Source organism: Notolepis coatsorum, assembly GCF_963971535.1.
Source record: "Notolepis coatsorum genome assembly, chromosome: 1".
Classification (NCBI taxonomy): Eukaryota; Metazoa; Chordata; class Actinopteri; order Aulopiformes; family Paralepididae; genus Notolepis; species Notolepis coatsorum.
Window position 1 is genome coordinate 33,698,543 of NC_140165.1, and position 21,205 is coordinate 33,719,747.

The 21,205-nt window shown below is 43.2% G+C and overlaps 1 protein-coding gene across 1 annotated transcript in view; it reads right to left on the minus strand.

Moving 5' to 3' along the window:
* The window catches only part of spega (striated muscle enriched protein kinase a), a gene marked incomplete at both ends in the record, with an annotated part of 138,476 nt that overhangs the window by 34,326 nt on the left and 82,945 nt on the right, over nt 1-21,205 (minus strand). Inside the window, 12 exons of the mRNA XM_084315971.1 lie at nt 979-1,102; nt 2,468-2,674; nt 4,768-4,872; nt 5,150-5,269; nt 5,440-5,669; nt 6,615-6,807; nt 7,581-7,739; nt 8,375-8,448; nt 10,409-10,595; nt 12,329-12,507; nt 13,453-13,541; nt 14,298-14,476. Of these exons, the coding sequence (XP_084172097.1) occupies nt 979-1,102; nt 2,468-2,674; nt 4,768-4,872; nt 5,150-5,269; nt 5,440-5,669; nt 6,615-6,807; nt 7,581-7,739; nt 8,375-8,448; nt 10,409-10,595; nt 12,329-12,507; nt 13,453-13,541; nt 14,298-14,476 (1,846 nt within the window). The remainder of the gene's footprint in view (nt 1-978; nt 1,103-2,467; nt 2,675-4,767; nt 4,873-5,149; nt 5,270-5,439; nt 5,670-6,614; nt 6,808-7,580; nt 7,740-8,374; nt 8,449-10,408; nt 10,596-12,328; nt 12,508-13,452; nt 13,542-14,297; nt 14,477-21,205) is intronic.

Below are 21,205 nucleotides of genomic sequence, written 5' to 3' on the forward strand. Positions count from 1 at the left end.
CCTTTGCAGGTGTACGTTCAAACCACAGAGGTAGAAGAACGTGCCGGGCGGACGTGTTCCCGTACACATCGATGCTCTGACCCGTCTTTAGGTGCAACAAGCGCAAATTTGCAATAGCTGCGAGTGCAACCTTCTTGCGATAGGCCACACCCATTGTCATCATGCCCCCTTTTAGCCAATAGACCACTGCACTTCCGCGTTACATTGAGCTCATGGAGGAGAGAGTGGGGGGAGAAAATTAATGAATGTGGATGAGAGCCTTGACATTAAGTGGTTGCAGCTACGGCTGTGGGGGTGCTGGAGACATGATCCAATATACTTTTATACGCATGAGTCTCCTGAACACGGAGAGACCAATCCCAAGTCAACCCACTTTCTCTGCCGAGCTATAGTCACTTTTTCGCACCTGCTCCCGAACTACGCATGTGCAGATTGATAAACCTAGATCTCTGGACAATCCAGTGAGACTCCGTGGGCAATCTGGGCATGCAGAGTTCTGGAGTAGGTGCGGAAAAGTGACTATAGCTCGGCCGAGAAAGTGCCAATCGACTTGGAATTGGTCGCTCCGTGTTCAGCAGACTCAGGCGTATAAAAGTCTATTGGATCATGTCTCCAGCACCCCAACAGCCGTAGCTACTACCACTTAATGTCGAGGCTCTCATCCACATTCATTAATTTTCTCCCCCCGCTCTCTCTCCCATGATTTCAGAATACCAGAAGTGTTGCGGTGGTCTATTGGCATGAACACACACCTTTACACCCACACACATACACTTGACCTCCATGCCAAATTTCAGTCTCCTAGGACGACACCTGTGGCCAGAGTGGAGAAACCTTTGTCGACCAGCCAACCGGCCAGCCGACCAACAGAGTGGCAATATAGAGCTGCTCGTCGCAGCAATAATTTTTTGGCTATATAAGCATCATCAGGCACATTCAAATATATTTGTTTTCATTGATACAGTAGATGGAACCAACCTTTTCCAGGTGACGACTGCGTGGACGTGATTCAAGGTAATAGTAATGCTCACTGGCTGGTTCTCAATCACATACACAACGTCTGGTCTGTCCACCATGACTGGTGCTTTCCTCAAGAAAGGGCCTATAGGGGTCAAAGGCCAAAACATTACTTAAATGGGCACTTCACAATAAATAATAATAATAATCAAATACAATTATAATAATATATATATTGTATGTGTTTGAATATGTCATCTGATTCCTGTGTGTTAATTACATATTCCTATTACTATCTTTTCATCTACATCATTTCATTGAGATATTGACACAACACAAGGATTCACTGTCTTCCGATGACGTACTCAAAAACATTCCTCTTGATATCTGTCAAACTAAGCGAATGTGTGTGAGATCATGTGCAAAACAAGTGTGAATCAGCAATAGCTGTGACTGCGTACACGTCCATTCACACACACACTTGACCTCCGTGCCAAACCTCAGCCTCCTAGGAGGGAAGCCTGTGGCTGCTAGAGGGTGGAGACAAACAGCCCCAACAGTTCCCAGAAATAATAGTTATAATATAATAATAATCTGATTTGTCACAAATCGGGAGTTAGTTCAATCTATCCAAAAAGCACCAGGGTTTTCTGTATTTATTTTAGATATTGAAAGTAGAAATTGTATTTGTTTATAGACTAATTTATTTATTTGTTTATTTTTACTAGAGACATGCTAACAGACCCAATTCACTTTTTATTTTATTTTTTTTTAAATATATTTCTAGGGCATTTTTAAGTGCTTTTATTGACAGGACAGAGAGAAATTGGGAGAGAGATGGGGAGGACACATGCAACACATGCTGGTAGAGGTGAATTGGGTCGCGGGGCGCCCCAGTGGCACACCACGTAAATACGCTTGCAGCGTAATCGCAACGTCCTGGGCCGGATTCAAACCCAGGACGTTGCGATTACGCTGCAAGCGTATTTATGTGGTGTGCCACTGGGGCGCCCCGTGACCCAATTCACTTCTACCAGCATTGCTAACAAGTGATGAATGAATGAATGAATGAATGAATGAATGAATGAATGAATGAATGAATGAATGAATGAATGAATGAATGAATGAAAACTTTATTTAACAGATTGCAGAATGGGTACAATATAGTACGGCTCAATACACACAATTGTTAAGGGGATGCAGACCAGAGAAAGATGTTTGTCTTGTTTACATCAGGGTCCCCCATTTTCAATTCATAGTGATAAAAATGTCTGCTTCCAATATCGTATCAGACTGAAATGACTCCCAAGTTTGTGACAAATTCTTGAACAAAGTGAACTGTTCCTTTAACATATTCTGGGGCAAAATCAGTGGTAGACTGAAATGTTATGATTCTGGTCTTGTCAATGCATCATAGTGTAATCAACAAGGGAACAATGTTGTGTTATTTTTCCTCAACACATTATGTTTATTTTGTACTATTATTGACTTGACTTTGCAGCCTTGGTACCTTTATCTACGAGCTGGACCAGGTCCGTGGGGGGCGACGGTCTGCTGGAGGTCTTGCCGGTGGACGTTAGGACCCTGAAGGCATAGCGTACACCCTTGGACAAGGAGGTGACCGTGTAGGTGGTCTCCCTCAGACTGGATGCTATGACGGTCCACTGGATCGAGCCCAGAGCTTGCTGCTGGACTGCATACAGCAAAGAGCTGCTGTCTGCAAGCACACCGTTTAAGATGCTGTCAAGTTTGTGTCCCATCTGTAGTCCCATCTAGCTAACAACCTGCTGTCCCATCTAGCTAACAACCTGCTGTCCCATCTAGCTAACAACCTGTTATCTCATCTAGCTAACAACCTGCTGTCCCATCTATCTAACAACCTGTTATCCCATCTAGCTAACAACCTGCTGTCCCATCTAGCTAACAACCTGCTGTCCCATCTGCGTGTTACTTTTTAACAGCGGAGCAGTGCAAGAATGTGACAATTTGACCATGTGACCGCGGCAACGCGGGAGAGCGGCAGTGCGGAAATAGGCTGTCTATTGCCATTCTCTAAGCTCCTTAACAGCGCCTAAACTTAACCGTTCTAACCTTAACCAACTCCGAAACAATGCCTAACCTTAACCTTAACCATGCCTAACCTTAACCTTAACCATAGAAAGAATATTGCCATTCTCTAAGACAAACTCTAACCTTAACCAGCTCCTTAACAGCGCCTAAACTTAACCGTTCTAACCTTAACCAACTCCGAAACAATGCCTAACCTTAACCTTAACCATGCCTAACCTTAACCTTAACCATAGAAAGAATATTGCCATTCTCTAAGACAAACTCTAACCTTAACCAGCTCCTTAACAGCGCCTAAACTTGCCTAACCTTAACCGGCGAAAGAATACATGTAAAAAAAAAAAATCACGTTAAAAAAAAGAATTTGATGGGATTCGAACTTGTCAACAACGGACCGCAGGACCGCAGGACCGCTGCGTTGCCAGGTGAGCTGAGCGCCGAATGAAAATCATGGCGGATTAGGGCGGTTACATAATGCCGCAAGCTCTGCCGCTCCGCTCTGCGGTTGCCGCGCCTGCCACGGGGCGTGTCGCAGCCAATCAGGGAAAACGCGGAAGCAACGGCAGCACTGCTCCGCTGTTATTAAGCAATAAGCGTCCCATCTAGCTAACAACCTGCTGTCCCATCTAGCTAACAACCTGTTATCCCATCTAGCTAACAACCTGCTGTCCCATCTAGCTAACAACCTGCTGTCCCATCTAGCTAACAACCTGTTATCCCATCTAGCTAACAACCTGCTGTCCCATCTAGCTAACAACCTGATGTCCCATCTAGCTAACAACCTGCTGTCCCATCTAGCTAACAACCTGCTGTCCCATCTAGCTAACAACCTGCTGTCCCATCTAGCTAACAACCTGCTGTCCCATCTAACTAACAACCTGATGTCCCATCTAGCTAACAACCTGCTGTCCCATCTAACTAACAACCTGCTGTCCCATCTAGCTAACAACCTGCTGTCCCATCTAACTAACAACCTGCTGTCCCATCTAGCTAACAACCTGCTGTCCCATCTAGCTAACAACCTGCTGTCCCATCTAGCTAACAACCTGCTGTCCCATCTAGCTAACAACCTGCTGTCCCATCTAACTAACAACCTGTTATCCCATCTAGCTAACAACCTGTTATCCCATCTAGCTAACAACCTGTTATCCCATCTAGCTAACAACCTGCTGTCCCATCTAGCTAACAACCTGTTATCCCATCTAGCTAACAACCTGTTATCCCATCTAGCTAACAACCTGCTGTCCCATCTAACTAACAACCTGTTATCCCATCTAGCTAACAACCTGTTATCCCATCTAGCTAACAACCTGTTATCCCATCTAGCTAACAACCTGCTGTCCCATCTAGCTAACAACCTGTTATCCCATCTAGCTAACAACCTGTTATCCCATCTAGCTAACAACCTGTTATCCCATCTAACTAACAACCTGGTGTCCCATCTAGCTAACAACCTGGTGTCCCATCTACCGTAGCAACCTGTTGTATCATCTAGCTAATAACCTTTTGTATCATCTAGCTAACAACCTGCTGTATCATCTAGCCTAACATTGTGATGTCACTGACTCATCCTCATCATATCATTCCTGAAAAATAGTGAGTAGTTAGTTAGCGTTTTTTATCTGAGCCGTTTAGATTAATAGCATACTTCAGGTTCAGGTTAATCCTGGACTCATAACTCATGAACCAGAAACTGAAATGTGAATCAAAGAAATATCAAGATCCAATCTACTGTTCCCCTACCGTAAGAGGGGTCATGTCTCTTTGGTCTCTTCCAGCTAAGCGTTAGAGTCTTCCCAGTAACGGCCTCTACCACTGGGGGACCATCGGGGGGGTCAGGAACTATGTCTGTTACAAAAAACACACATACACACAAAATAATGTTATTGTATTTATTTAACATATTTTATTTTTTTATTTTACTTTTGAGGAAATAAAATGATGTAATACTATTCTTATATTGGTGATTATTGCTGTAACTGTGATCATCATCGACTGGTAGATTATAGTTTATCTAATCCTTTTACTTGACCTCTGAATGTATATATATTTCATGGACTGTTGTATTATTGGAAGAGCTCAGGTAGATACCCGACGGCTGACTTTAAGCATGCAGAACCTGTACCTGTGACATAGAGGTGTGCGTAGCAGGCCGCCTTGCCGGTTTTGTTGGCGATGACGCTCTTGTAGACGCCACCGTGGGCATGACACGCACTCCGTATGACCAGGCTGTGGACGTCCCTGTCTGGATGGACGGAGACGCAGAGTGAGAAGGGATTCTCCAAAAATAAATCGGAATTATACCTTTAAATAACCTTGTCGTTGATCTGAAGGGTCGTAAGTCTTGGGGTCAATCAATTCTTGGCTCAATAAAATGTAATTGTATTACAAGTCTGTTTGCTTTTAGTGCCTTACACTGGGTCATCTTCCTCTCCTCAGTGCTGTCGATGTGCTTGCCGTTGTGGTACCAGGCGATGGTTGGGTAGGGCAGGCCCGTCACCTTGCAGTTCAACACCGCCTCCCTCCCCTCGATCACCTCCACGTCAGCCAGGGGCTTAGCGAAGTCTGGCATGGTCCTCTTCTCCACGTCGCTCTCCAGGACCTCCGGCTCCTCTGGGATGGACGGCATCTTCTCCAACTTAGCCCTGACAGGGAGGAGGTAGTGGAAGTTAGAATCTGAGAAAGGGGGGGGGGGGGTTATTGTATTATAAACAGAATGTGCCCAGAGTTGGTGTTAGTGGTTAAGACCCATGCTTCTGAAACCACATGTAGCCCTGCTGGCCTGGGATCAAAGAACCTTCAGAACCGTCTCTCCTGTGTCTCCGCTACTCTGTCTCCCTCTCAGCCTTCCTACTGTCTCAATAAAGAACCTTCTCTCCTGTGTCTCCACTACTCCGTCTCCCTCTCATCCTTCCTACTGTCTCAATAAAGAACCTTTTCTCCTGTGTCTCCACTACTCCGTCTCCCTCTCATCCTTCCTACTGTCTCAATAAAGAACCTTTTCTCCTGTGTCTCCCCTACTCTGTCTCCCTCTCATCCTTCCTACTGTCTCAATAAAGAACCTTCTCTCCTGTGTCTCTCCCTCTCCCTCTCATCCTTCCTACTGTCTCAATAAAGAACCGTCTCTCCTGTGTCTCTGCTACTCTGTCTCCCTCTCATCCTTCCTACTGTCTCAATAAAAAACCTTCTCTCCTGTGTCTCCCCTACTCTGTCTCCCTCTCATCCTTCCTACTGTCTCAATAAAGAACCTTCTCTCCTGTGTCTCCACTACTCTGTCTCCCTCTTATCCTTCCTACTGTCTCAATAAAGAACAGTCTGTCCTGTGTCTCCGCTACTCTGTCTCCCTCTCATCCTTCCTACTGTCTCAATAAAGAACCTTCTCTCCTGTGTCTCCCCTACTCTGTCTCCATCTCATCCTTCCTACTGTCTCAATAAAGAACCTTCTCTCCTGTGTCTCTGCCTCTCCGTCTCCCTCTCATCCTTCCAACTGTCTCAACAAAGAACCTTATCTCTTGTGTCTCTGCCTCTCCGTCTCACTCTCATCCTTCCAACTGTTTAAGTGCTGTAAAAGCAAGACAGTGTTTCCATACATGTGAGAAGAGATGGCGGTCCGTGGTTCCTGCATGTAGAGCTCCGCCGCGCAGTCAGACTTCCCGTGAGTGTTCTCAGCGACGGCGGTGTAGAAGCCCTCCGTGTCACTGCTGACGTGGGTGATGACCAGCGAGTGGCGACCGCCGTCCTGAAGGACACGCACGTTATCATCGTCCTCCTCCACCGGTGTCTCTGAAAGGCAGGTCGAGACAAAGCAGATAAGACATGATGTATTGCTTCTATTTCATTATTTAAACTGTCAGGTTTTAAACTGTGGATACCAAACAGAAGGTAAAGACAACTTTGAACTGTTAAACAGTAATCCAGAACAATTTTATTGCACTGTAAAAAACTGTGATTTTATAGTATGTCTGCACTTCATGTGCTCATTTCATCATTCATGTCTTTTCTATTCTACTAAAACTGAATCAAACCATAAACAAAGTGGCCTGTTGGGATGTTAGATCCTAATGTGAACAACTGTGATTATATGTCTGCTCATTTTACCCTTGCTATTATTTGACTTCTTTTTTACTTTTATTTATACTCCCCACTATCCGCTGGGTGCATACTATGACCTTTATCATGTTTTGTAAGATTACAGAAATTCAAGAAGCCTATTGGAACGTGAGGGTCTGATATGATTTGATTAATATATCTGCATTATGTTATCCCACTTTATGCTTTGCTCTTGCTGCTTGTTTTACACAGAGTTGATGTCTTATTTCTTACTGGTGTAAAGCACTTTGAACTGCAATCCCCTGTATGAAAGGTGCTATACAAATAAAGTTATTATTATTATTATTATTATTATTATTATTATTATTATTATTATTATTATTATTATTATTATTATTATTTATTTGATCTTGTTTATTTTCTTACACCAAAACAAAGAAACTCATTTGCAAATGCTATTATCTACCTGTCCGATAGCATGATGTGCTTAATATTCAGATTCTTACCGAAATGCATCCAGGTCACGCGGGGAGCAGGTGACCCGCTGACCTTGCAGTCGAAGCGTGCGGTGCGACCTTCGATGACCTCCAGGACATCTAGCTTCCGGGTGAACAGCGGCTCCTTGGAGGGCGTGACCTTGAGCTTGCCGCTGGAGATCAATTCCTCTGGAAGGGGAGAGAGAAATAATTCAGATATAGTACAGAGAGTTTCCCTCACTTTGAGTCCACTATCATCCAAGCTTCATAACCTTCTCAATTTCACATTGGAGGATAAATGTAGTCCTGGGACCCCACCTGGGAAATGTAGTCCTGTGACCCCGGTGAGTCATTATAACATATTGCCTTTTCTTTCGAGTGGGTAACCAGCAGTAATATGTCTCTGACCCATTTAGGATCCCAGGCCATAACAGAATAAATCTTTTATTGATTCAACCTGTATCTATATGCTCTGAGATTCTTTTCTCTCTCTCTCTCAATAGGAGCCAGTGATTCTGTCTACCGAAAGAAATGTGAATGATTCAATATGCAGTATTGTATTTAATACTTAACTGTATTATACTTTTGTAGATATATTTTTGTAATTTTATCATTACACTGTATTGTTAAGTTCTGTGAAACGCAAGAAGATATTGAAAAAATAATATCAATATATACGTATAAGTATAAACTACTAGGGCATGAGCCTTCATAGGAACTGGCTTCCAATAGCAATGAATCATCCCCGGTGAAGTGATAGTAAGTGTGCCCTTTTCCACCTCTCTTTAAACCACTTTAAACGACTGTCTGAACGTCTCGTTCACCTTTGGCAGTGCTCAGCTTGCAGGTGTACGTTCCGCTGTCGTCTTCGTGCACTGAATTTAGCAGGAGACGGCACCTGCAAGGTCCAAATGAAAAAACACACAACTGTCAAACCCCTTGCAGCGGCCAAATGGCCAACAGGAAACATGACGACATGACGAAGGGAAGAGAGACGCCACCGAAAGCTATTGTTCCTTACAAAAAAGTATCATGGTGGCGGCTGAGTGGCGCAGCGGACTAAGCGCTCGTCACCAACGCGAGAGACACTGGTATCGAATCCGGCTGTCAGCGTTGCCTCCGGCTTGGCCGGCCGTCATACTGGCTCAATTGGCAGAGTCAGCGGGAGGGAAGCCGGTGGGTGGTAATCTGGTCGTTGTAAACAGCGACTCCTACAGGTCGGTCAGGGCGCCTGCACAGCAAGGAAGGGAGATGGTGAGGGTAGTGTGAGCCTCCCACACGTTACACCTCACCAATGAGAGTCCGTGCTGGCAGGTGAAAAGAAGTGGCTGGCTGACTCTGCATGTATCGGAGGGGACATGCGATAGTATCTATCAACCCTCCCTAGACCGACCAGTGGGGGGCACATGCGAGCAACGGCCAGGAAGGGGAGGGGGGAATTGGCACGACTAAATTGGGATGGGAGAAAAATACAGAAAAACAGGAGGAGAAAAATGTTATTGTATTGTATGTTCAGTTCAGTTCAGTTCAGAGTTTTTATTTGCCACATGGAATAATACAATCATAGTTTCTTCATTAAAAAAATCATAAATAGCCATTCCATGGACAAAAGGAGCAGGAAGAAGACTGGAGACTACACTGTAAACAATTTATTTCTTGTATGTATGTACCAAAAAGTATCATGGTATTTACCAAAAGGTATCATGGTATTTACCAAAAGGTATCATGGTATTTCCCCCCTTTTTTTGGTCAGTACCCAAAAGATGATGTAAATACCATGATATTACCATCGGTATCGTGGTTCAAATTGGATTATATCATGGTACAGTATCATCTAAGTGCAAAAGTGGTACCATGGCGATGCATGACTTTCACCATGGCATAGGGCTGGGCGATAAAACGATAACTAAAATTTTTATAATTGATAAAAAATTATCTTTTTTTTTCTTCTTTTTTTTACCTGCAACAGGGCAGTTTTAAAACCAGAGACAGTGGACAGACTTGTCTTTCTTGCCTGCAACTTAAAGTAATGGCTTTGCTTGTCCAAATGACAATACTGACCAAATTGAGATTTCTTTTTCTCTTGTCCATTTATTTTGTTTGCTTTCTAATTTAAAATACAGTTTGAAACCGTCTGTACACAGTAGGTGTGCTAGCAGAGCTACACTGTAAGAAAAAAAGCTGCACGAAAACGGCAAATGTCTGGCATAAATGGTTACCAAATACTTACTGTCAAATTACAGTCAAACCAAATAAATTTACAGATTACAACCTTTATTTAATGGTTAATATTTTGATAAAAGTTAATTTACTGTATTTTTATGGCATTTACACTTAAAGTAGAAAAACAAAAGTAATCTGTGAATTTCCTGTGAAATAAATAAATTTTTTACAGTGTAGTCTCCAGTCGCATGTCACGGTGCACATGTGCAGTGGTTTGTCCACCAAAAAAGCGCCAAAAGATAGAAAAGAAACTAGCAGAGCCAGAACTATTCAACTCCCCTGGAGCCACAGGCAGCAGAGAAGCCGGTTTACTTTAGCTTTCAAACCAGCTGCAGCCTGATAACTGGAGTGTGAGGGGATGTAACACTAAAGATGGCGGCAACGACAAAGAATTGCTGCAAAATAAACATACAACTGTTGTTTAAAATTTAAAATGTAACATCTTTTTTTTAATACTTAATTATAATTATCGATATCGAGTGATATCGTTATCGTGATATCATTTTTGGCCATATCGCCCAGCCCTACCATGGCAGTACCGTGGGAAATCATTTATCCGATGGCCGGTACCACGGTGCCAAGTGATGAACCCCTTCCTTCCAGATTCCAGAGTGTGGTACTGTATGTGAACCCACCTTTTGCCGTCAAAGTGCATCTTGCAGTTGAGCAACGCCGGCTGGATCAGCTTCCCGCTGGATAGCCAGTCCACGTCGATGTCCGGAGGCCCCGTCATGTGACACTCGAACATGGCGGACTCGCCCGCCCTCACCGCCACGTCCCTCAACTCCCTCATGATGGAGAGCGCCGCCTGGGCCTGAGCCGCTGAGGACGACGTAAGAATTCCCACAGTTATTATTTCATTACAATTTCATTCTTGTTTTATTCATTTCCTCATTTTGATTGAATGAAGGTGGGGCCTGAGGGCTCGGTATGAAAGAGGCTAGTAGAAGGACATCAATTATTCACCACTGAGACAAAGGGCTCGGAAATTCTATTCCGAGTCGATTCAACACATCTTCTAGTGTAGAAACATGAATGGTGCGACTAAGGATTTGTTGACTTTGATTGGCCAACATTTGCCGATAGTTGACTACCCCCCTGAATGCAAAAAAATTTATAATAATTATTTTATCATTCCATTTGGGCTGTGGGGTCAGGTGCTTAATGTCTGAAGGAGTCGACCGAAGGCTTCTTGTCCTCTGCGAAAGCATGCAATTGGTCCACTGATGGATACATCTGGATATTTGTCTAGTGTGCTCATTAGATGGGTGAAATCCTCTTTCAGTGCCTTTGTGCCTGTTTTCTTAGGCAGTTAGCCTCTCTGGTATGCGCGCCATTAGCGTTAGCCACGCTTCTAGGCCTCTTTGCTTTTGGAAAGAATGATACAAAAAATATATTAATGGCAGAAAAGTGGCCATTTTATTTTTTGAGGACTGCATACTTTCTTTTGCAAAGCGTATCTTTATACTTATAGCACATGCACAAGCCTGGTCTCTTTTGAAAGATAACATTCTGAAGTTTCTTACACAATAAAGAAAAATCACTTTTAGTGCTAGAGTAACATAGGTCTGAACTTGAGTTGTACTTGTAATCACGTTTTTCTGTAGTAGTTGAAATATCCAAAAATATAATATCCAAAAAATTTGTATACGCTGGAAAACACTGCAGTTCCATAGCCTGAAGTCTTATGTAGTACAGGTCCAAATTTCATGAAAATCCGTTCAGAAATGGGTGATTCAGAGCGATTTTGGTAAACTGTGTGCAAAGAAAAAAGTGAGCTCTGTCCTTGAAGGAGTTGCAAATGAAAAGTCACTACAGTAGTCCATCCATCTATCATCCATAGCAACACTATATTATCACCGACATCCTGTTGGGGGATCCCCTTTGAACAGCACATTTGAGGTTTCTCTCCTCCACAGCCGCCTGTGGTGCTTTTTTTCCTCCCCTATTGCTAAGTTTTTAGTGAGTCGTTCTTTATCTTCATTGGGGAAAGTCTGGTAGTGTCGCATATTTGGATTTCATGGTGGTTTTTGTTCTTGATCTATTGTGATGTCTCTTCTTGACTTGTACAGCCCATGGGGACAATTCAATGTGATCTCAGGCTATACAAATACATTTGATTTGATCTTCCTTCGGATGAGACGCTAAACCGAGGTCCTGACTGAATCTCGTCGTTAAAGAACCCAGGATGCCTATCACAAAGAGTAGGGGGTTCCCCGACGTTCCTGGCCAAATTCCCAATCAGGTCTCTGACATCAAGGCCACCTAATCATCCCTTCCCCTTAATTGGCTGATATCAATCCCTGTGTCCTGAGCCGTTCAGCCATTGTGTTGTGTGATGTGTGCAATGGAGGCAATGTGGGGAGCGCTTTGAGTGTCTAGAAAAGCGCTATATAAATGTAATGAATTATTATTATTATACATTTTTTTATTTGATCAAGGTGTGCGTTAGGAACTGTAAACTACTGTATATACATATATATATATAAATACAGTATATATATCTGAGCTTTGTATGAATGGAATGTGGTTTCAGTAAACTCTTGGTTCTCTACCTTTGACCTCTAATCTGCACTCGCCCTGCTTGGTCCCGTACTCGTTGATGATCTTACAGACGTACACCCCGGCGTCGCACCGCTGGGCCGAGGAGATCCTCACTTCGCTGCCGCTGTCCTCCGTGTCTGTGCTCACGGTGACGCGCCCGGCGGTCTTCAGCGCCACTTTGTCCTTTGTCCTGGTGGATCGACACGAGAGGCCACTTGTCAGAGCGAGAAGGACGTTCACAGAGCACGCACACACAGACACACAGACACACAGACACACACACACACACACACACACACACACACACACACACACACACACACACACACACACACACACACACACACACACACACACACACACACACACACACACACACAGCTAGCAGCCTTTGTCCCTTGTTTTACTTTGAACTTTTAATGCTTCTGTTTTAGGTGTATGGTTTTATAACATCTTGCCAAAAGGACTACAGTTGCGAATTAGCCAGCTGGCTAAAACTGGCACATCTACAGTAATGTTGATAAACGTGTACTGTCCTTTTTAAATAAACTGAAACTGTTTCTTATGCAATGGGTTCAGATGCAGGCCGCTGGACAAGACGTTATTCACAGACTTTTCCCATGACTTACAAGAATGTGCTTAGTCCTGCTTTTCTCCATCTAAGTAAGAGTCTTTTATTCTCAATTCTGTTTAATTCTCTTTTACAACTCTACCTAATAATTTATGAAATTTCCAGATTTTCCTGGAAAACAATAGGGGTGGAGGAAAAATCAATACAGCAATATATTGCAATATTTTGCATGCAGATACTATATAGATTTTTTTCTTTTTTACTGCAATACGAATGATTGGAATGAGGTGAACAAACTGAATATTTTATCGTATTAGATAAAACAGAAGATTTATACAGTATATTTTTATTGCAGATCTTAACAACGTTTTCTATTGGGGACATAATTAGCGGTTGAAAAAAGGTACGTGGGGCCTTAGAAAACCCCTAGAAAACACCTCTTCAAATTCCACAACATTCTAGAAGATCTGATGACCAGAGATAAACGCTGATGACCCGACGACGGATACTGCGTGTCATGTCCACAATAGGGACTCGCGGACAACTTTTCAGGAGACGTCTTACCAGGAGACCATGGGTTTGGGCAGTCCTCTCACTTTGGCTGACAGGGTGACCTCTTGACCCTCGGTCACCCCTTGGTCACTTGGTGCTACCTTCAAAAGAAACACATCAAAGCGTTGGTAGGACAACGCCAAGATTGGGACGCAGTCAGTTTTGTGCTGATCAGAAGGTCCTCCCCCACCTGTGTGGTGGAAAATAGCCAAAGCTGAATAAATTACTCAGTCAAAAAAGACCTGGTTAATTCAGTTTATTAACTCAGTCAAAGTGATACAAATAGTCAGAGTTAGGCTGGATGACTCTCAACGTAGTGTTTAGCTAGGACACCCATAATGAGAGACCCTCCACCGGATCTGGGAACATCTTTATACAAAACTGGAAAGGGTGGGGGTCAATGGAATATGACATCTGGGAAGGTGAGACAGGAATGGGGGTAGGGATGTGGATAGGAAGGAAAGATGAAAGAGAGAGAGGGGGAGGAATGGAGGGAGGGATGATGGTAGGAAGGAAAGATGAAAGAGAGAGAGGGGGATGAATGGGGGGAGGGATGATGGTAGGAAGGAAAGATGGGTGAGAGAAAAATGTCATGATATATATCTGTATATCTGTACGTTGAGTATGTCATAAATGTCATTATGTATTGAAAATGGGGGACCCTGATGTAAACAAGACGAAAGTCTTTCTCTGCTCTGCATTCCCTTAACAATTGTGTGTATTGAGCCGTACTGTATTGTACCCATTCTGCAATCTGTTAATAACAATTTTCAATCAATCAATCAATCAATCAATCAATCAATCAATCAATCAATCAATCAAAGAGCGAGGGGGGAAGGGAGTTGTATCTACCACACCTGAAATGTGGGAGGTTCTCTGAAGTGGACTTGTTTGTTTGGTGTCGCCGCCCGCGGCGTTGGCATCTCCTCGGACTCCATGATGTCCTCCAGGGGGCTGAGGTACTCCTCGTCTGATTGGTTGGGACTGCTGACCTCCGTGGACAAGGTCGGCATCCCACGTTGCGTGTGGGTCGGCTCTTGAAGAACCAAAAGAGGAGAACAACATCAGATAGAGGTGTAATCAAACTGACCCATCTCAAACTACACCCTCTTTTCTTGATCTGTTATTGTGATTCATTTTCATCTGAAGTAATGAAAATGATGTCCCAATCCAATTTCAATAAGCTGCTAATTTGCATAATGTATTAAGTTTGGGTTGTTAACTCATAGTCCCTGAAATATGGTTTAGTGGTCTTTTGGAAGAACAATCTATTGAGCCTGGTTGTTTGTGAGCGCACACACAAACACAAGTGTGACACAAACACAAGTGTGACACAAACACAAGTGGGACACACACACAAACACAAGTGTGACACAAACACAAGTGTGACACAAACACAAGTGTGACACAAACAGAAGTGTGACACAAACACGAGTGTGACACAAACACAAGTGTGACACAAACAGAAGTGTGACACACACAAACACAAGTGTGACACACACACAAACACAAATGTGACACACACAAACACAAATGTGACACACACAAACACAAGTGTGACACACACACAAACACAATTGTGTGACACACACAAACACAAGTGTGACACACACACAAACACAAGTGTGACACACACACAAACACAAGTGTGACACACACAAACACAAATGTGACACACACACAAACACAAGTGTGACACACACAAACAGAAGTGTGACACACACAAACACAAGTGTGACACATACACAAGTGTGACACACACACAAACACAAGTGTGACACACACAAACACAAGTGTGACACACACACAAACACAAATGTGACACACACACAAACACAAATGTGACACACACACAAACACAAATGTGACACACACAAACACAAGTGTGACACACACAAACTTGAGTGGGACACACAAACGAATGTGACACACACACAAACACGAGTGGGACACACACACAAACACAAGTGGGACACAAACACAAACCTGAGTGGGACACACACAAACACGTGCACAAACTGTGCATGTACGCGTGCAGTTTGTGCATGTGTTTGTGTGTGTCCCACTCAGGTTTGTGCACACACACACACACACACACACACACACACACACACACACACACACACACACACACACACACACACACACACACACACACACACACACACACACACACACACACACACACACACACACACACACACACACACACACACACACACACACACACACACACACACACACACACACACACACACACACACACACACACATTGTATTGTACTGTATTACTATACTTTTGAAGACTATTGATGGATCTGTGGGCACATGAGCACTGTACATGGATTTACAGACACACACACACACACACATGCACACACGCACACACACACACACACTGTATTGTACTGTATTACTATACTTTTGAAGACTATTGACCACATTCCACTGACTGACCTTTCATTACATTACACTAGACTCATCTCTGTCCCCTTTTCTTGATCCTCCAATCACAACCGTCACTTCCCTCAGACAAACTTTGCAACAGTCGTGATTGTAGGATCAAGGAAAGAGGGCGGGGTTTGAGATTACCCTAGACCAGGGGTTCTCAAACTTTTTTATATCATGACCCCCTTTTATTTAGGAATATTTTTGGCGACCCCACACTTAATCGCGTAATTTCAAGGAATATAAAAGCACACGTTGTTGAACTTGATCATGCATATTTATTAGACAATTTTATTACAGCACTATGTTATCAATACACATTTATAAAATGAGGCATATTTAGCCAAAATATGTTGCCGAACATACATTTTTCTTTTGCCAATGTCACCTACTCACGACCCAACTTTCGCGACCCGTAGTTTGAGAACCGCTGCCCTAGACCCTTACCCTACACACAAATAGGAGATATTATGAGCATGTATTCCTAAGCTTGAATTCCTATTTTGTAGAGTCAGTGCAGACTCTGCAACAGAGCTCCCCTACTAATCTGAGTATGTTTCCAGTGGATCAAAATCAGCCTGTTTTTGAGCTGTGTGAAATCACTGTAACAAAAGTGACAACAATTATAAATTCCGTGAGAAGAACTCCAAAGCCAAGGATATGTATGGTCTAAACACTATGCTACTAAAAACATTTAGTGAATGCTTATCTGGACCAATATCAACTATCATAATAGATCCTATATTGAAGACGTTTTTCCATGAGCATGGAAGGAAGCTATAATAACCCCCATCTACAAAGCAGGTAAATCCTCTGAGGTAGCTAATTATAGGCCAATTAGCATTCTACCTGTTATTTCCAAAATAGCAGAGAGACATATAGCAGAACAACTGACAAGTCACCTTAGCACCAGCTCCGTTGGATTGCACCCCATGCAGTTTGGTTTTAGGTCAAAACATTCAACGGAGACTGCAATCTGCTTCCTCTTGGAGAATATTGGATCTAAGCATGATAAGGGGAAAGTTGTTGCAGACGCATTTTTTGATCTAAAGAAAGCCTTTGACACTGTGGATCATGGTGTCCTGCTCACCAAGCTTTCTCTGTACAACTTCTCCCCTAATACCATCACATACATGAAGTCTTATCTTGAAGGTAGAACTCAGAGAGTAAGGGAAAATGGTGAGCTATCCTCTTCCCCTGTGGTTTTGGTGTCCACCAGGGATCTATATTGGGACCGCTGTTGTTTAGTCTCTACATTAATGATCTTCCATCTGTATGCAATGAGTCTGACATCCAGATGTATGCGGATGATACAGTAATTTATGTTCATGCAGCAACCAAGCAGCAAGCTGCAAACAAGTTAACAGCAGCGATGACATCGGTCACTGAATGGTTGACTAACTCATGTCTGCATTTAAGGCGAGACAGTACCCCCAAAATCGCCTTTTTGCTTTTTTCCGACGATATTGAGATTTTGTTATATTTAGCTTCCCATGTCTTATTTCAAACTAGTGGCAATAAAATATCGAAAACACACAATTAGTTGTTTATTTTACTTAATTTTGTCTGATTGTGTCCATAGATCACAATTACAATACAAACATTTGAGGTTGTTTTCTTAAAAACAAGTTTTTATGCATTTTACTTACACACAAAGTCTTGGAACTCCATTTCCCTAGTACCTACACACACCACACTTTCCACATTTCTTCTATGCCTATCCTATCCACATGCTTCTAATTACAAAAGAGTTTGTTGATACCGGGTGATAGCCGGGTCTATAGTACATTTAATATTTATATTATATATTTATTAAATTTTTTATGAAAACTCCAATCTTACATTTAAAAAACAAATCAAATCACTAGTAAACAACGCAAAGTTTCACTTATCAAACATCAGAAACTCTGTCAACAAAAGCAGCAGCGCTGTATTTAAATGCTATTATTATGTCACATTTGTCATACTGTCTGACTAGCTGGACACAAGCCTCCTGTACAACACTAAGATCTGTACAGGTAGTTTACCATCAGGCTGTGAAAGTACTAGACAGAAAAACAAACAGCCACCACCATTGTCATAGCATAACAAATCAGAATCTACTGAGCTGGGACAATTTTGTTAAATTCAAAGATGCCTGCCTTACCTATAAGATCCTACATGGCTTGGGAGTATCAAAGATACATTTCATTTGAATCAAACTTAAAATCTTGGTTGTGAGATGGTCAAGTGTGCGGCCATTTTCACTGAGGGGTTGTAATGTATTTTAATATATTGTAATGTATTTTATCAGCAGGCTTGTAACCTACTGATTCCTACTGTGTTTTAATTATTGTACTGTGCTTTAATTATTGTAGTGCTGATGACACCTGCCCCAGAGACTACAGTTGGAAATGTGCCAACCTGGCTAAACTGGCATATTTACAGTAATGTTCCTTAATATGCACTGTCTCTGTATTTCAAACCACTAAATACAAATACAAAATTCACATGACATAAGACATATGCATGCACCCTCACACAAACACACATACAGTACACACACACACACTGAGACACAGCTAAGGGACCGCTCTGAAGTGACCATGGCTGAACAGATAATGACTTAATCCCTCACTCCCTGACCCAATCACACGCTCATTCCCGTGGAGAACTGGGGCAGACAGCGTGTCTCGAGGCCACATTAAGTCACTACTAGATAGAGAAAAAATAAAGCTCCTCTCCTTTCTCTCTCTCTCCATCTCTCCTCTCCTCTCTCTCTCTCTCTCTCTCTCTCTCTCTCTCTCTCTCTCTCTCTCTCTCTCTCTCTCTCTCTCTCTCTCTCTCTCTCTCTCTCCCTCTCTCTCAAACCTCTAAAATCCTGTCTCGTGGGTGTGAGCGGATAACGCTCAGTCACAGAGCACCAACACATTCAAATGGAAACGGGATGAAAAGACGCTCTCATGTAAAAACAACACAAACGCCACACATTCAAGTTTTTGTCATAGTTGTTGTCATAGTTGGTGTCATAGTTGTTGTCATAGTTGGTGTCATAGCCCCATTTCATTACTGCAAACAGTGTCAAAACAAGAACCAGCTCATCCGCTCATCCGTGGAAATAATAGAGAAGCTCAAACGCTAAGGAGTCTAACTCTGTGTTTATCGACGTACAAAAGCTTGCAAAAACAACGCGCCACTTCTAAAGCTTCCCGTCACAAAAGATACGATCAACATTCACGTTAAAAGTCATATTCTGAAGTTGTCCTGTATGACAGAATGAGGAAACATACCCGGAGAGTCACATCTGTGCGGCGTCTCCAGAGAAGCTGCTCTCCCCAGAGTGTTTACATCAACCTGCCAACACTTACACAAGAGAAAAAGGAACTTTGCAAGCTCATCCACCCATCAACATAATCTTCTCTCTCTCTCTCTCTCCCTCTCTCTCTCCCTCTCTCTCGCTTTCCTCCCACTTGTGTTTCTCCTCTCTCTGCCATTCCTGGTGTCCATGCTTGAGACGTGGGCTCTCACTTGCAGCTACTTGATGGTCATATTTCACCAGTGGCTCGCTGAGCTTCTCCCCCTAAAGTTTTATATTATATCTGTTATCTCCTCGTGGGATAACAATTGATTGATTGATTGATTTATTGATTGATTGATTGATTGAAAAGTGTATTAACAGATTGCAGAATGGGTACAGTACAGTACAGCTCAATACATACAATTGTTAAGGGGATGCAGACCAGAGAAAGACTTTCGTCTTGTTTACCCCATTTTCAATTCATCATATGACACACACGACATACAGATAGACAGTACTGCTACATCTATACATTTATGACATACCAGATTTGCAAATACAGTACTGTTTGTAAGTACAAGGCAGTAGGACCATGAACAGGAGTACATTCTCGTACTTTAATGTCAAGCAGGAATTCTAACACAATTCTAACAAAGAAAAACTCTCTAAACTCTCTCTCAATCTGTCTCTGTCTGTCTCTCACTCTCTTTCTCTCACTTTGTCTCTGTCTCACTCTCTCCCCCACTCTCTCCCCCACTCTCTCTCCCACTCTCTCTCACTCTATGTCTCTCTCCCTCTCTCTCTCTCACTGTCTCTCTCATACTCTCTCTGTCTAACAAAGCATAACAAATCAGAATCTACTGAGCTGGGACAATTTTGTTAAATTCAAAGATGCCTGCCTTACCTATAAGATCCTACATGGCTCCTAACAAAGAAAAACTCTCTAAACTCTCTCTCAATCTGTCTCTATGTCTCTCTCCCTCTCTCTCTCACTGTCTCTCTCATACTCTCTCTGTCTCCCTCTCTCTCTCTCTCCTCTCAGAACACTCTCCCCCGCTCCAGTGCCAGAACTCTCCTCTGCTCCTCCTAACCAGCTTGACCAGCGACTCACATAATCTCCCGGCCGGGACATTTTGACAACTTCTGACACCAAATCTACCAAGATGTAGTTGAAGAAGAAGAAGAAGAAGGGAGGGAGGGGGGTATTGTGATATTATTCTGACACTGTGGACATAAAGCAGACTGCAATGACCAGACAGAACAAGAGGCAGGGGGAGCGCTAAAAATACTCGTCCCGAGTTGGACTCCACTCGCCAAATATGGCAAGACAGGCTGAGGCTGTAGTGGTGAGCAGCCAGATAGACTCTGTTGACAGGAGCTATGAGCACACACACACACACACACACACACACACACACACACACACACACACACACACACAGGCACTAATACACACACACACACACACACACACACACACACACACACACACACACACACACACACACACACACACACACACACACACACACACACACACACACACACACACACACACACACACACACACACACACACACACACACACACACACACACACGCCCCCCCTCTCACAGGTAGGCATTAAGGCAAAAACACACACGTACATACAAATAGACATGCATATTATGCACACACACCTACACACACACACACACACAGATGCCCCCCCCCCCTCTCACACGCACACACACACATCTTATGTCCCAACTGCAATAACGATGGCAGTTACAACGGGTGTATGTGAGCTTAGATGTTAAGAATTGCAAGCGCGTTCATCTCACCACACGCGTGGCAGACATGGCACACACACACACACACACACACACACACACACACACACACACACACACACACACACACACACACACACACACACACACACACACACACACACACACACACACACACACACACACACCACACACACACACACACACACACACACACACACACACACACACACACACACACACGCCCCCCCTCTCACAGGTAGGCATT